This window comes from Ixodes scapularis, unplaced genomic scaffold (genome assembly GCF_016920785.2).
Source record: "Ixodes scapularis isolate PalLabHiFi unplaced genomic scaffold, ASM1692078v2 PGA_scaffold5__190_contigs__length_132052651, whole genome shotgun sequence".
Classification (NCBI taxonomy): domain Eukaryota; kingdom Metazoa; phylum Arthropoda; class Arachnida; order Ixodida; family Ixodidae; genus Ixodes; species Ixodes scapularis.
Genome location: NW_024609880.1, coordinates 6,182,322 through 6,199,425, shown reverse-complemented (window position 1 = coordinate 6,199,425; position 17,104 = coordinate 6,182,322). Strand labels below are relative to the sequence as shown.

Sequence of the window (17,104 nt, the reverse complement as noted above, 5' to 3'; positions counted from 1 at the left end):
CCAGAGCAGAGGCGGCCAAGCTGCGGCTTTTCGCTCGTTAAAGTGCGGCTTGCGGCCCCCTCCCCTAACCTCCCCCCCCCCCCCTTTCCCCCGCCTCCCTCCCGGACACACGAGCACTTCCCCCAAAAAAGAAATGGAACGCGTTTTAAATCGAAAAGCAGGTTGCGGGTTGGTAGTGTTGTGCTACTGCTACCTTACGTTCAGCTGGATCGAAAGTAGATAGAGTGTTACTTATTGCTCTGGACAAAATCGTCCCCCCCCCACCCCTGTGCGGCTCTTGGAAGTTTCGTGGTTTTGTTTGAGGCTCTTTGGCTGGGTCAGCCTGGCCACACCTGCCCTAGGGCCACAACAATTTCGTCTTGCTTCGCCATAGCCACAAAAGATGGTGCAGCCACTGCCCCATTGCAATGGTCAGGCTGTTAGGTACGCCCAGTGGGTAGGCCGCAGGTATCCACCGGCTGTGTTTGAGGCCTGTTGCCTTTGTGCTTTCTTACCGCATGCGCTTTCGTAAGTCAATCAGTTCCAAGTTGTCAATTAGTTTTGTACTGGTATTCTTTTCAGGAAATGTGCGGGTCCCATCATCTAGAAACGGGTGGACGACCTCTGCCGTCCTCCAAGAGTGGATGCGCAGGGTCTGGGGACCAAATGTTAACGACGCGTGAAGGCTCCTCGTGCTAGACCAGGTGCCGATTCCTAAAACTGAGGCTGCCCAAGTAGCTCTCTACGCCAGGGACGCAGACGTAGCCCTGATACCAGGCAGCTGCGCATCAATACTGCAGCCCACCAACATTTTTGCATAAAACCATTCAAGGGTGCGTTGCGCGAGTGTTGGGACGTGTTCTACCAGGAGGGCGAGCTGACTCCCAAGGGAAATTCCAAGAGACTGCCTAGGCAGAACGTCGTAGACTTTGTGACAGAGGCATGGGCCTCCCTCTCCGAGGAAACGGTGCGGCGGTCCTTCAGGAGGTACGACGTTTCAACAAGCCTCGATGGAACGGAGGACGGCGGACTCAATGACTGTTTGGTGTCGGAGGACGATGCGGCAGAGGCGGGACCCCGGGGGACACGAGAGCCTGGTGGACGAGGCCTTGGACTTAATTTTTGAAAGCGGCAGTGATGTTTCCTTCCATGGATTTAGCAACGAGGATTAGCGAGAATAAAGGCACAAAGAAACCTGCCGTTTCTCATATTTTTTGTGGTTTTTGGAGTTGACTCCCAAAACATGACTTCCCTCACTTTTTGCTACAACTATCCCTGGCAAAAAGGTGGTTGCCCTTTCGGGATTTTACGGTAGTATTTCCACTCAACCCCGTTGTAAGTTTTAAAATTGGCAGCAATCACATGACACAAAAAAAACTACAGGCTCTTATCCAATTACTGAAAATCTAAAAAACCAAAAATGACCAGATGAACCCGCATAAGATGAACTGCAAATAGGGCCTTCGAGTTTTCTGAATTACTCTGAAAACACTCAACTCAAACTATTAACATAGGGTTTCCAGTTTTCAGTATTTAGCAAAAAAACAGGAATGAATGTGCGCCAAATAAGTTTGGTGAGGATCGGTGGTAAAGAATAAACAAAGAAAATTAAACCTCCCATTTGTCTACAATGAGTATCATATTCCTAAAACCTTCCAACACACTGGACAAGGGTTGGTAGTAAAAACGGTCAAAATAATGCTGCGTTCTTTTAGGATAGGCAACAAGGACGACTCAAGCACGCAAAGAAACATTTCTAATAACCAGACCATCACACTTTTACTCGGGATTATGCACTTACACCAATTTTTTAAGCAGGGGTTGCACCTATATGAAAAACACTCAAACATTTACTTTATATTATTATTACAGACTGTGTCCAAAAAAAAGTGCAGCCAGTGTATTTTTCTATGTCTACACTTTGAACCTTATTCTCAGCAAAAACAGAACAGTTTAAGTTGGGGATCGTTTAATTAAAAATATAAAAGAAAACTTGGTTGTACCTCACAGTTAATTTCCCAATTTTGAGATCAGGATTTTTCTTACTGGAGATTTAACTGCTCAAAAATTCCTTTTTTTTAACTCGTAAGCATTACTGAAATAATAGACCGAAGCACGAATACACTTTTCGATTTCACAAAGTTGTTGACTCTTTCTTCCTAAAAATATCTTCAACAGAATCTTGTTCCCACGCATTTCTGCTGAGAAATAAATTGAGTAGGTTTGTACTCCATTCGAAATACCATTCATGTATTTCAAATCAGAACTAAAGTTTAATATTATTATTATCATTATGAAGCTAAGAAAGCAGACTTCCAAGGCGAATGCAGCAGTGCCATCCACAAACATATTCCCAAGTATTACATATGAATGTTGGTGACATATTGCCGTGCAAACCCCTCTTTGATGCCCCAGTTTGTCTCGAGTCATGTTCAAGGAGGTTTTGTAATGTGCACCTCACACAGCTTTATCGTTTCTTTTTTTTTTTTTTTTCATATTTTTGCACGCCGCATTGGTAGCTAAGCGCAGAATTCATTTCTAGAATTAACGCTGCAAGACCACCCGGGGTTCGGGAAATCCGATAAAATTTGTCCACCGAGAGTCGAGAAAATCAAAGACGTTTGTAGCTCTCCGTAATCCTACGGGACACACACCATGCAACTGGCCCTCCTATACAAGAATGGGGACTCCGACTCTAGAGAACAAGGCTACAGCGCCGACTTTTCTACGACTCCCACCGGAGGCCAGCACGGGACACGAATCGGACAGAAGTGCCGCATCGGCGATAGGCCGGGACTCGCGTCAAATCACCGAGGACACTAGTCCCTGACGAACGCCGATGCAGCAATCGCGTCTGAACTGCGTCCTGCGCCGGCCTACAGTGGGCGACATAAAAAAGCCAGCACAACGACTACGGCACTCCAAGTACTGTAGTCTTAGTGTCTGACCGGTGCGTTCGTCGAGTCCCCCAACCTGGTCCCTCGATTCTTGCCCGACGTCGTTGAAGCATCGTGCTGCGTCACAATCTTGGCAGTTGCGCAGTGGTGGACATCAACGCAGCAGACACCCATTCTGCCGACTAGTCGAGGGAGACCAGACACGAGATTGGACGCCGCAATGTCTATGGGGGAGCACGCCGCTCTGCAACGCCACCGGTGACGGCGTCCACGTCACATTGCATGGTGGAGCGCCCCCCGCTCCGACCCATTCTAATGCAACCGCAGCGTCTTGGCATGCGTCCACTTCTTCCAGTGGCTGCGTTTCTCGGTTTCACTCCGAAGTAAAAGTTTGGCACCTCGACATATTCGAAATCCGCCCATGTCCAACGTTGCTCCGGAACTGTTCTCTGTCGTCTGACCCACAGGAGTCGCGTGTCCCGTAGTCGTGAGCAGCAACAACGGCAGCAGCGTACTGCCACTTTTTTTTTTTTTGTCTGCATCAGAAGATGTTCCTACGAACCGTTTGTGCATTCGACGGTCGGGAGATCACTAACAGATGACATTCACCACTGCAACTAATCGATAAAATTTACGCGACAAGTATTTTTCATTCTTTTCATTATCAGATTGTTGCTCTTTGCTTGCTGATGGATCGAGTAGACATACTGTGATAGAGACAATCGCGGCGCTTTTCGACGGTGCATGGAGAGGATCCGTGTTCTCATTTTACGGGTCTTGAGGGAAAAAATTTGCGCCAACCGTAGTCCCGAATGTTATGTATAGTGCCGAGCCCAGGTAAGCTGACATTGATTAGAAAAGTTGGCTTCCACACATGATGTCGATACTAGTATGGTCGTGCTCTATGCAAAATGCTTCCGCTTCGAGTCGCACCATGGTGCCACTAGCTGCGTTCCATTTACCTGCACCGATGCAGAAACGTCTAGGGCAGCATACTTCCGGTCGTATCTCAATGCACATACCGGAATTAGACTGCCCTACACTTTTCCCCATTAGTGCAAGTAAATTGAACGAAGCTAGTGTCTCAACACACGCCTCCAATAGCAACCCTTGCGTCCTCTCTTCTTTTCCGCCGGCATTTCTACGACCAACTGCCAGGAATCCGACGCCCGACACTCCGGCTCCTGCGACGTAGTTTGTTGCCACTTCGGGACCAGTGTTCATGGGTGGTCGTGCACGGGTGTGGAAGGACAGTAAACACACTGGTTGAAGATGCAAGCACCGTACCCCGCCCTTGTTATCTGGGAGGTGCTGAACAGACGGAGCGTACTGACTCACCCATTTCGGGGGCAGGATAGCCTCCCTGCGACGCGGACGGGGGCTGCGTGATCGGCGGTCCCCCGTATGCCATGTCCCCCTGCGGGGTGGGGTAGCCCATCCCGGGAGGAGGGTAGCCTTGTGCCGGCGGTGGATAACCCTGTGCCGGAGGTGGGTAGCCCTGGGACGGAGGCGGGTAGCCCTGGGTCGGAGGTGGGTAGCCCTGCTCGGCCCCAAAGCCCGGGGCTGGGTAGCCTTGGGAGGGGGGTGGGTAGCCCGGAGCGGTCCCTGGTTGGTAGGGCGAGTAGCTCATGCCGGCTTGAGGGAGAAGCGAGGACAGATCTGAAAGACGTAAAGATCCGCGGTCGGGCAACTGGTGCAACTGCTACCGAACAGGTGCCGGCTGCAATATTGTCTCCGTGTGCTTCTTGGGTACTTCTAGGGACGGCAAGTGAAATTTCGCCACACTTGTCCCGACGTGAAGACATCAACCTTGACAAGAAAAGGAAGAGGAAGTCCTGTTTATGAATGACACACTCCTCGCAGGGTACCAATGAGGGGAACTAGAGAACAATTTCTGGAGGTTGTGGGTTTCCCTTTTGTTGGGGTGCCACTAATAACACAGTTGGTCTGCAGGTCCATAGAGTGACATACTTAAAGGGGCCCTGCAATCCTCTTTACGCATCTACCCTTTTCGCGATTTCCACGTCTCTTGGGGTTCGGGCAAGCCAGCGGGCACGGAAAGAGTAACTAAATATCAATGTGTCATATTTTAACCGGACGACGCGGAAACCTCCTCCACCTACGGGGGCGACCCGCAGTGCCGAAAGCGCTCGATATGAGGAGACTTTGGGCCTGGGCTTACTACTGGTCAGAGCCACTAAAAGCTTTTTTGTCAAAGTACAAAATATAAGTGGCGCGAACCGTTTCAATTATTTATGAAAGTAGTTTTTCTTCAGTATTTGAGGTCAGGAAAGAAACAAATGCACTTTATAAAGTATGGAAACAAGAAATGACCCGTTGACATACCCGCCACTAAGCGGTGGAAAGGGCGGCGCATGCGGTCGAGGATCCAACCGGTTCCGAGCGTTCCAAAGGCCTTCGGCTAATTCGGTAAGCAGGTTTGGCGGTATGGCAGCACGAAGTGGCTCCCGTTCCGACTGATCTTTACCCCGTGTTTGCTGTCGTTTGTGGCCAATGAAGTGTCATGCTGAATTAGTGTTTAATTGCAAAACAAATGAAGTGCGAGCCGCCCTGGCTGCCCGTTTAATACAGCCTATCCAACACGTGGTTTAGTGGCGCCCTCTCGAGCCGTCGACACGGAGTGCGGCAGCCATGAGCGCTCGCTGAGCTCACTACCCCTCCTCCAGTTCAGTCACTCAAGCGACCAAGGGACGTCATGAAGGAGGTTATTTTTTGCTTGTTCTTGTAATTTTAATTTGCCTATAACTTTTAAGATAAAGCAAAATTCGAGAAAAGGAAACTTGTATTAAGTTACTACGTTCAGTGCGCTCAGGTTCGCTGCAAACTAACACCAGTAAAAAAGTCCTACCAGGGACCCTTTAATGACTCAAGTGCCAACAAGCTGTGCCCTCAATAAAGTCAGAAGTATTGGCGATGTCTCAATCTGACAGGATCACCGGTCGAACTTCACGCTGTCGCAATAGACAATCACGGATGGGAGAAGAGCCTCAAACAGAGCTCCGTGGAGCAAGGCCCTCCCCCGGCGAGGGCCCCCGGCCGTCCTTTAGGGCCACCGTCGATAGCCTGCAAGAATGGACGCGCCCGAGTTGTCGGCAGTAGGTTCAATCCGCGGAGGGGCGGATGCGTCCAAGTATCAAGGTCCCGAAGGGTGTGCCTAAGGCAAGTCACCCGAGAAGGGTGAGGGAGAGCCATCCACAAGAGAATACAGCCTTGCCTCACATCTGGGACGTGCCCCAACATGGCAATGCCCAACAGCCTGCCTAAGCCAGGCCCAGACAGGAAGACAACTCGTTCCTCAAAAATGCCCTCGACTTCATGAATTCAATGCACTCTTATTCGGCGTTCTGCTCAAGCCACGTCATGAATTTCACCCGCAATTTCTGGTGCGGTAGCGATTTTTGGACGTCCTGAATGTGGTTTATCCCTCGTGTGCCTGTGGCCAAGCTTTAATCCCAAAAACTTGTGGTGGAAAATGAAGGTGATGAAGCTCCAAGAACAGCACCCAACTTGGATTCGATTGCCTGCTGCAGTTTTTTCTTCTGTATCAAAGAAACCTTGAAAACTGGTTAAATTTTGTTTTCATCCATCACACCAGCAACACCGGCCGCCCGCGTTCACACACAGCAACCGAATTGCTCCGACTTGCCATCATCATCATTAAGTTTGATTCTTCTTTCACTATTTAGACGCCCAGCTACGCGCTAAAAACGCGTTCTTATGTCTTTGAACGTCAAAGAGAGTACTAACTCATTTTTCTGAAACTGTTTATTTCCGAAAACGATCCATGCCAAATCAGAACTAAGTCTTTAGCTGTCATCATCGCCACCACAGGGTGTCACGTGAAAATATTGCGTCTTTGATTGGCTGCAGCCGCTTCAACGGTCTTCGAATTGCTCCGAGTTGCTCGCTTGTTCGAGCTGGACCCGATCTCAGCAATTCGCGTCGATCTAGGGAAAGCTAGGGAACAACCCGCCAGCAATCTCAAAATTGCTGGAAAAGTTGCCCCGTCTGAAGCGGGCCTTATTAATAGGTGACCGGCGTTTGGCAGCAGCCTCAAAGCACTCTGGGTAATATTCACTTCCGGTTCGTAGCTAGCAGCCGACGCAGCCCCATGACGGCTATGGAAGCGTGTGCGGGTGTTGAAACCCGATCAATCCGGGCCACCTTCTTCTGCTGCTGGGTGACTTACGCACTTCTGAACGTCTCAAGTTAGTTCTACGGATATGTTAAGTAGTAATCGGTACGCAGAAGAATCGAGAACGGCCACGAAAGCGCAGAGCGAGTGCGGCCGGCGGCAAGCGGCACTCGCACCGCGCTTTCCGGATCTTCGCATGAAAACGCAGGTTAGATGTTTCGTTTTCCTTTCGAGCCAGCGTTTTTTATTTGGGTTCTGTTAATTTTTTATGGTTACGTTAGATCACATCACCGACTGAAATAGGCGCGAATGTAAGCCGTGGGACGCGGCCAGCTGAAATGCCCGATCGGAGGTCTGGCGTACTTTTCTCATGTTGTTAGAACAACTGACCCTGGGTAGGAAAATCTTTAGGCAACCAAAAGTTGAAGACAGGGAAAGAAGTCGGTCAGACGGCGTTTCAAACTCAGCTAATATGTTTTCTCGGGCGATTGAAACGCCACTTCCGTACAAAAGTTAGTTTTGACGATATCTGACTACGTGACAATGCTTGCTTTTTAACACTCACGCGTTTTTGGTACTTCAACCGTGAACTACCATAACCCTCCCCTTTCCCCCCTCCCCCGCACGTTTTTTTAATGATGTCAAGTAAGAAAGCATGCATAAACAAGCACCGATTTTGATATGAGCTACGCAGGGTCGTATACCGCTTTATTATCAGTCAATATGAAGGTGCTTCCCATTTGCTTTTGTTTCTTTATATTACAGAAAGCTGACCTGTCCTTTTGTTTATTTATATTATAGCGAGCCACCCATTCACGCCGCTTCGCGGGAACAGTCTGCGGCGGCTCATCACAGAAAATGTTAATCCGAGCCTGTCGATGTAACGATTAAACGGCCTGGCGATGGCACTGTATGTCGAAGAAACGTCGTGCCATGAACTGATTCTCTGCGAGATCAAATCCCGCGTCTCGCGGATGCCTTCTACGACAAGCAGTGCTCACCCCTTCGCGGGTTATTCGAGACCTCTTTGGTGGGTGGCAAAAAACTGTTAGAGATCGTTATTTCCCGCGGCCCCTACCTGAAGAAAGAAAGAACACGTTGTACTGGCCTGTAACAATATTGGCCGCGCATAAACGGTCACCGACGTTTGTCTGTCACAGGTCAACCGCGCTCCAGCACTCGCTTAACAGCGACGGCCCATCGTTGCTTCCACGCTTTGTTTCACGGGAACTGGAACATCTTATGCCCTCTATGGCTAGCGTTAGAACGTACCGCGGAGCTGTAAACCATTTTCACCGCGAAAACAGCTTGGCTACCACGCCTAGAAGGGCTCTCGATGCAGCTGGACGAACCACGACCGGCACCGGACGAACCGGAAGCGTGAAGTCACGTGGTGCCTCGCTTCGGATGACGAAACTTCCGGCTCAAACGCCGGTCACCTATTGTCATGATTTCGTGCATTTCAAACGAAGATTAATACATAATTTTTAGAGCCCATATGAAGCTCCCAAAAAAACGCAAGCACCATGCGAACATAGTGGCCAGTCACGTGATTATACAGCTTTCCAAGAAACACTCGACCCCAGGGGCAGCAAACCGTTTTCGAGCCCAGTCACTGGGTTTGAGGCTAGACTCTCATCGGCGTCCCTGCTAACCCTAACTTAGCAGACTGTGATTTCGATAGGCACATCCTCCGCAGTCGCAGTTTCAAACACTGCTGGCGGCTAAATTCTCATCTTTTCCCGCTGTATTTCGTGTTTTATGGCATACATGTATTTTCCCGAGGACATTAAGAAACCATTCTACCACATTTAAAAAAAAAAACCTTATCTACTTTTGTTGGGTATGCACGCAACAGAACGAATGCAACTAAAATGCTAATTGTCGTTTTTTATGCGTTTTTTTACGATAAGCTTTGACAGCGCTGCCCGATTAGTTGTGTGTCAAACGACAAAGCGCTTAGCTGTCGAAAATAATTCCCAACAGAAGATAGCCGAAAGGCTTGCATTTTTCACGTTCACAAATATTGTGATTATTGGTGGACAGGACAGGGACATACAATTTAGCGAGTGTTGACATCCGAACAATATATTGTATGTACCACATGATGCAGCGTTATCTGAAAATAATTTATTTGAGAAAGAACTCAAATAACACAGTCCCAGTCGATGGCAGTCACATCTCGACGATCGGACAGAATCTAAGATGACTTGGTTTTGGGGCACGTTTTGGGTAGAGCTTCCTTTTCTCACAACCACACCAAGGCAAAGGAACAAACTCGACTGACCCGTTTTCCACCCCAACCCAAACAACTATTTTTGGAGATGACTGAGGATTCTACGCGAATTATCTCTGGGAGGGGGGAGAACAATTGCAATTGTTCGCAAAATCGCCTCAAGGGCCATTTCATGTCCTTCCCCTCTTTCGTGTCCCCTGAATGTTGAGCAGAAACGCTTGAATGGCAGGCACTTACCAGCCCTATTTCTCAGTGGAAGATAACACAAAAAGGGTACGCAGCGCGCATAAAAAGATTAAGTGGAAACTTTCAAGAGGGCCAGAAAACGTTAAATGCAAAACCGCAAAAACGTAGGAAAAGGATCGTGCTGAGCGGGTTTTCACAGTCCAAGAGGGTGGCAGAAAATTTCTAGCTGATAGAGGGTGCGAGAGTCGCACCGGCAGTATAGTGGCCAGTTTTCCATGGGCTCCCGCGGGCGCCAACTACAAATTCATTTCGCGCCGCAAATATAGCTGCAATTTTTTTTTATTTTTTTTTTATCTAGGATGCTTAAAAAAAAATTTTTTTTTTCCTTTGCATTTGTCCTTTAACCAATTTGTTCGAGATATGTTTACTGCTCGCTTAGTTTTTTTTCTTTATTGTAACAGCAATGTAAGTGTGTATATTATACATGACCATAAGGTAAAGCCACTTATTACTATATCATTTCCCCCCATATGTAATATCCAGATGAGTATCCAGGGGAAATAAAATATATACAGGATAATTTTTTTTTTTTTTTTAAGAGATTTTTTTAATTTTCTAGTTATTTTGTACAAGCCCAGCTCGTGCAGCTGGAGCCGTCCTTAAACAATTTAGGACGAGTGTAGCTTGTCCGTGCACCCTAACTCGCTCCTTCGCTGTTTTGGACGACCTAGGCTCGTTCAGAGCTTAGTTTGTGGCGCTGTTTAGAGATGGAAGCAAGTTTTCTATTGTACACGATTTTAAGGATGGCGACCGATTCAGGAGAAGTCTGCAACCTGGGCCGCAAAAAAGATAAAAAGAAAGTAAAAATAATTGCAGAAAAAAATGGTTAAGGGGTTAAAAAGAATGGATGAGAGTTACATCAATGCCATCTTTATAGCATGTTATGGCACTCTGCAGATGTTACACAGAAGAATAGGGATCATAGTCAGCCTGTTATTTTAATTATAAGATATAAATCAACTTTCTTCCTACCATAATATCCTGAGTGATGGCCCAACTAAAATTGAGAGAAAGTTGGGTGTAAATAAGGAGCGGGCTAACTTTTGGTGTGCAGTCGAGAAAAGTCTTAAAAAATGCTATTTTAATATCATGTCTCCCTGCCGAACTTGGTATCGAGGCAGGGCAATGAAAGAAACATGGCTGCACTACTTACCAATCAGCAATGCTCGCTTATATCCGGCCATAGATAACTAGACGCATTTATACCGCGGTCATCATTGATCCCAATACTGCGGTTACTAAGAGCGGGCTATCTTTCGGTGTTTAAAAGAAAAAAGCGAATCAAGCCAACAATAGTGGTGGGTTACCTTAAGCGGATGGGGCATCTGTCGGGATTTTACGGTAATAGATTTATGGGTCTGTTCTGATTAGTTTTATAAATAGTCATAAGCAGAGGCTACTCAAATGTAAACGATTTGCAGAAAGGTAACGGGTTTTAAAACGTTCACTGCTGCAGTTTTCATGTTTTTGTCACCCGATTCCGAAAGTGGGCACAGAGCGCCAGAAGCTCTGCTTCTACTGACGCGTAGCGAACAGATGTAACCATTCCAAGCAGCTCGACACTACCTCACTGGGGGGCCTTGGTAAACGAGCTGTTGGCACATTCCCTAAGGTAGTGACGAGCTGTCTGAAACAAATACTATGTCACCCTTTCTATGCGTCACATCACTGTGCACAGAACTCGTGACAGCACTCCTTCTGCATCAAATTTCTAGATCAGAATAAAGAAGTGTGAAAATGATCTCTAACCTGTTGTCTTTTCGCAAAATGTGTGATCTGTTCTAGCCTCTAACAGCGCCTCCTGTTGGTACTGCAATTCTAACATGTCCCATCAAACCTTTAGATGAAAGGGGAATCGACATATTTGAGTAGACATGCCCACTTATCGTTGACAGTTGTCTTCCCATCTTAATATCTGTCGAGCCCTATAAACGTACAGTGAAGACGGCACCTGTGTAACATTTACCCCCCTTTCCCCTTTTTAATCAAATCTCTTATAATTCGAAACAAACAGAAACAAACTGCATACACAAAAGAAAACTTTTGCAAGCACCTTGGGTAAACTCAGTTGAATTTGTGACAAACCTTCATTGAAGCAATGTCAATGAAGAAGTTGGAATTTTTTATTTTTTTTTACTTGCCCTTCAAAACATTTGAGAAGTCTATAGAATGTTGATTACACAAAAAAGTGATGTGTGTCCTTAAAGGGGTTATGACACGAAAATTAAACGGATAGATTATTCTTGAAATGGAATGCTCATAAGCTACTTAGTATATACAACAAGTTTGCAATCTTTAGAGCTCTGATAATTGCAATATTAAATTTATGAATTCTTATAATTTTCATCTGGCGACCAGGCAACACTGCTCAAGTTAGTCACACCATGGTGTCCATAAACCACGTGACCATGAACACTCTCATTCTAGGCGCCCCCATGATCGCCCAAGCTCTTCTCGTCGCGGTACGAACAAAACCGCTCAAACAGCTCGGTAAACTGTAAGCTATTCTCGCTCTCGCCCCCCGGCCGGTTGACCTTCCACCCTGCATGCACCTGCGAGATATTCCCAGACGACGGTGACCACGGCGAACTCGTCGTCGCTGGAGCTCGTCGCCAGCGGGTCGCAGTCAAAATGAACAGCTTCTAACATCTCTTGATAGCAATCACTCTCATCGCTGCTGCGATCAATGTTGAACGCTTCGACAAGGCGATCGATGCCGTAGACGTAATCGTCACGGACCGGATGCTGGAAACGTGGAAGGTAAGCGAGGAAGCTGAGGCTCGATACGCCAAGAAAGCCAAGTCTGTGAGTGCGTGCAATTAGACACCACGCTGGAGGCTGGCTACGTCATCAGCCTCCAGGTCCGCCCGGATGTGCCCCTCCGAGGGGCGCGCATATAAATCGATTTATCCACGAAATTATCGCGCCTTTTTCAAAACAAATTTAGCAGGATTATAGGAACATAAAATGGATCCTAGCAGTATAGTTATGTAATATTTTATTTTTGGCGTGTCATAACCCCTTTAAAAGTTGTAATCATATGAAAACAGGTACCTTCAAAAATATTCTGAACCACTGTAATAAAAATATATATTTTGTATTTGAAGCGTAGCACTGTCAGTTAGAAAAGAAAAAAAGCCTGAATTTTATCGGAGAGAATTATGTTGTAGGGACTCGCGTAATTGTGAAATTCTAGAAGCAAATAAACAATATTTTAATATACAAAGGGTTTCCCTACAACAGTTGCTTGTACAGGGTGTGGCTGTAAGGACTTAGACATTTTAGCACGCCTTGCGAAATTCTAACTCCAAACATACATACCCGAAATTGGGCACATAAATGTAATTTCGAAAGCTTTGCCTATTTTTTAAGATAAGATATTTTATTTATTGATATTGTCAACTCTTGCAGGGCTATTACAGGAGTGGTAATGTGCCATGAAAAGAAAATCATTAATGTACGCACAACATAAACAAAAACATCAATACATACAAACAGAAAAGAAATCATAAATTCATGGCATTTTGCCAAACCTATGCTTTCTATGTTTTTCACGAAATCACAAACTTTTGCTGATTCCTCAATGCACATATGACAGTGTCGTCTACATTCGCAAAAGCGCACATCCATGTAATTATTCTAGCCAATTTTAAGTAAACCATGAATGATTAGGAAAACCAATTTTGGCAATCACACTTCGTTCTTAACTCAAGTCAGAGGTGGTAAAATATTAAAAATAAAGCAAAAATGACAGCCATGCATTTTCTACGCCCCATACCAGATGCATGTAGTCTACACACTGGAGCTAGCTTGCTCCCAGGTGGACATTGTTCATATATTTCGTTAAAAGAAATAATTATTGCAATTATGTGGCTCATTGCCAGCTTCTGCTAAAGGGTTTTAGCGTGCAGGCGTTGATTTTTACGGTCTATTTTAGATAGAGCCTGTTGACTTCAGACACCCTATATATATCAGTGTTGCAGAGTTGCCACTCCGGAGTTGGAATGATTCCGGAATCATTCCGCATTTTTGCGACCTTGGAATGGAATGGGAATGGAATGGCGGAAACGTTGAGAGGAATGGAATGGGAATGGAATTAGATGCCTTTTGCCCGAAATGGAATGGGCCCGGTTCTTCTATTATTTTTTTTTAGTGCTTTCAGTCAGTGAACTTGAGCCAGTCAGCGAGCCAGTTTCTCAGAAATAAAATGAGCGGGCGGAAAACAGCTAACCCGCTTGGAGCTCTAACAGACTTATAGGCAAAAAATGCAATACAAAAAAGAAGCGTCAAAGCAAAGAGCAGAGGGGGAGGGGGGTGGGGCTGGCGGCGGCGCCTTTCGCGCAGGCGACGGGCTTTACTGGCGTTACACGAGAGCGAGCGAAACAAGAAACCAAGCAAAAGAAACGAAGGAATGGAGATTACACGCGAAGGCGTGGAGAATACACATGCGCACAGACTGAGATCTGGGAGCGGGGGACCAGAGCCGTGCGGGGGACGACTCATACCTCGCAGAGCTCTGATAACTCGTTGACTCGCGCGCCGCCGAAAGATGATCAGTTAGAGCGCTGTTTAGCAGGCGGCCTGTTGCCTTCCACGTTCATTCGCGCGCACTATTTTGAAGTGCAAAATCTGGGTTTGCCTTGGCATTAAAACAAAGCGAAATTCACTTTTCTCTTCTCCTCTTGCACTTTGCTTTGACGCTTGTTTTTTTTATACTGCATTTTTACTTGTAAGTCCGCCTTTTACTTGGTCTTTGTTCCGATGCTTGTTTTCTGTGTTATATGTTTTACATTCAAGTGGGTTAAGGTTACAAGCAAGCTAGCGAATTCCCGCTCAGTTCCTTTGACTTTAGTCTCTGCCTACTGTGTTTCACCTTGTGATGGACCGCTGTGGATGCTACGAGTCACCCCAGGCAATCCAGCACCGTGAGGGGGACTACAGGCACGGCGCGTTACTGCGCCCCAGGGTCATGTGACACTAAGAACAGAAGGCACTGGATTGGTTTCGATGGCTCTCTTGCTGTCTGTTGCGGTCCATCGTAAGGTAAAGTAGATTGTCGCCACCGCTCTTGTCGCGTGACCAAACTGACTAGACCTGCAAAAAGACAGTTTCATGACATGGTATATACAGTCTCTCGTGCTGTGCCGTAGAAGTTGCACTTTGTCAGAGGATGTGTTCTCTCCACTGTATATGGAGTCGCCTCCAGCAGCGTACTAGCCGTATTGCTGTGCAGGCATTTGAAGAATACAGTAATCTAGCTCATTTCTGCGCCACGCACGAACTGGACATTTTTATGGTCTCATGAAACAAACATGCTCCCTGCGTATGTCCTAGAAGACAAATGCAAAAACTTTTGCCAAAAAAATTTGTGGATTTAAGTTTTGCTGTTTGTTGCGAGCCACGTGGTCGAAAGACCAATGTTTTAAACAAGCATCGACATATCAAGGGGCTTTCTCGATGTTTGTATAGAATGTAAACAAACAGTTTGTCCCACCAGCGCTCCACTTAGCAAAAACAGTGCTTTTTTTAGGCATTTTGCATTTCATTGCAATCGTCTATGCGTTTGATAATGTCAACTTTACGGTGCTTATGCCGGCAACACAATGTAGCTGTCGAGTGCCAACTTTTACGTTTAGCAATTAGAGGAATGGAATGGAACGATTCAGCCATTCCAGGAGTGGGAATGGGCTCAGTGTCTCCATTCTTAGGAGTTGAAAGGAATTGGAATGGAATGGGGGTGCCCATTCCGCAACACTGATATATATTGTCACGAATGACAATTGATGAGGCGACGAAAACTGAAACAAACTAAATGTTTAATGGGGTGAACTTGTGCCCAAAACAGAAATAGAGAAAGGCTAGTGTCGCAGGTGTCGATAGACATGTGATAGCAGGATCGAGCGCTGGGGCGAGACTGACTTACGCTCACCATGTAGACGCATAGGCTTCTGGAACAATCGGCATGGTACATTCGGGGCATAGAAAATTGTAATCTTCATTAAGCAACAAGGTTCTCGAATTAACTAGAATGCAACATTACAGAAAAGAAAAAAGGTGTATCCACAGCCAGGCATCAAATCTCGGCCTTTAGCGTGGGAGGCAAGCACAATATCCGTTGGGCCACGGGCGCACTGCCTACTTGGCCAGCTGCACGCACGGCAATATGGCAGTGCTGTACGCTTGGTCCTTTTATGCAGGGTTATGGAAAGTGAATGCTTGTGGTGGCTAAAAAACAAGAAACAAAAACATACTTTTTGTGGGAGCACTGCTTGTGCGACAGCTCAGCTACAGACGATGCAGTCCTAGGGGACACCCTTTAAGTACAAAGGTATTATTTAACACCATTCTCGTCAACATCCTGAAAACTATTAAATGACCCAGAGTCACATCCACTAAAGGTTTAAAGATTGACGTTTTTAGATGTTGCTTCCTCTCCTCACCTCGAGTAACTCGATTAAAGCGAACAAACAAGCAATCACTGTCATCATAACGTTCCTGTATAATTTTGCAACGGCACTGGAATTGCACCACTGTTGCAACTATATCCTTTTTTCTGTTCGTACATTTCGCAACCTCGCCTGCCACTAGCCCAGTGGAGCTGGTGGTGCTCCTACTAAATAAATAAAAATGGATTCGCGCGACGAACCGAGGTACCTGGAATGTATATTTTGCGGAATTACTCCAAAGGAAAACTATCGCTTAAAAGCACTGGCACCAAAGCCCCCGAGCAACATGGCAGGGTGAATCGACGAGGCATTCGGCGATACGTGCTCAACCGCAGCCGGTGCACAGATTTCTACACGAGCACAGTACCGAAGGGCGGAAAAAAAGGACGTCCCACGATACACGCCGGGTAAGTCATTAGCCCGCCAAGGTCGCGCTATTCCTAGGCAAGGAACGCCTCTCTCGACGGATGCACGACAGTCTGGCTCGCTGGTATGCCGAGACTGGGCGGTCAAACGGGGCTACCGTCGCAGCCAAAGAAACAGCGGACGGCGAGCTTAAACAGTGGGTCCAGCAGTTTCTTTCGCACGAGAGGAACATTCCGCGGAGGACTCCGAATTAAACAACGAGCCTGCGTTAGCCTAATAGCGCTCCCGTGAAATAAAAAAGGGGTCACTGAGGAACAGCGGTACTGATGCGCAGTATCGAGACGACCGGAGTGGCACGTCGTGCACCGGCAACGTGCCCCCCATTTTCGGACGTTCGGCGGACGGATAACTTACCGCTCACAGATGCCGCACGTACGGAGTGTCGGCGAACTCTTGATGTAAACAAGCTACACCTACGGTGACGGGTCGTGCCGGCGGACGATGAGGGACGTTGGGTAGCGGCCAAGACACGCGTAGGGTTGCGACTGAAAAGAAAACAAACATACGAATGAGCGTGATGAAATGGCGCTGAGTCGATCGGGTTACTGAGAGGTTTCGGCTTTGGGACTTTTAAGTTTCGGTTTCGTAAGCGTTGTCTGGTTGTCTGGGTCTTTTATTCAGATTTCGGCTAAAAATATTCATGAACAAGCCATGTTCTCAGAAGAGAGATTTAGGATTAAAAATAATGCCATAGCTGCACCTTTTTTTAATAGAAAAA

At 46.8% G+C, this 17,104-nt stretch overlaps 1 protein-coding gene across 1 annotated transcript in view; it reads right to left on the bottom strand.

Annotated features, from left to right (window-relative positions):
• Positions 1-16,897, bottom strand: part of LOC121837947 (phospholipid scramblase 2-like) — a 43,211-nt gene extending 26,314 nt beyond the window's left edge. The window contains exons 1-2 of the mRNA XM_042293859.1: positions 16,741-16,897; positions 4,215-4,535 (exon numbers count right to left, since the gene is read on the bottom strand). Coding sequence (XP_042149793.1) covers positions 4,215-4,506 — 292 coding nt within the window. The 5' untranslated portion in view covers positions 4,507-4,535; positions 16,741-16,897. The remainder of the gene's footprint in view (positions 1-4,214; positions 4,536-16,740) is intronic.
• Positions 16,898-17,104: the final 207 nt, after the last annotated feature.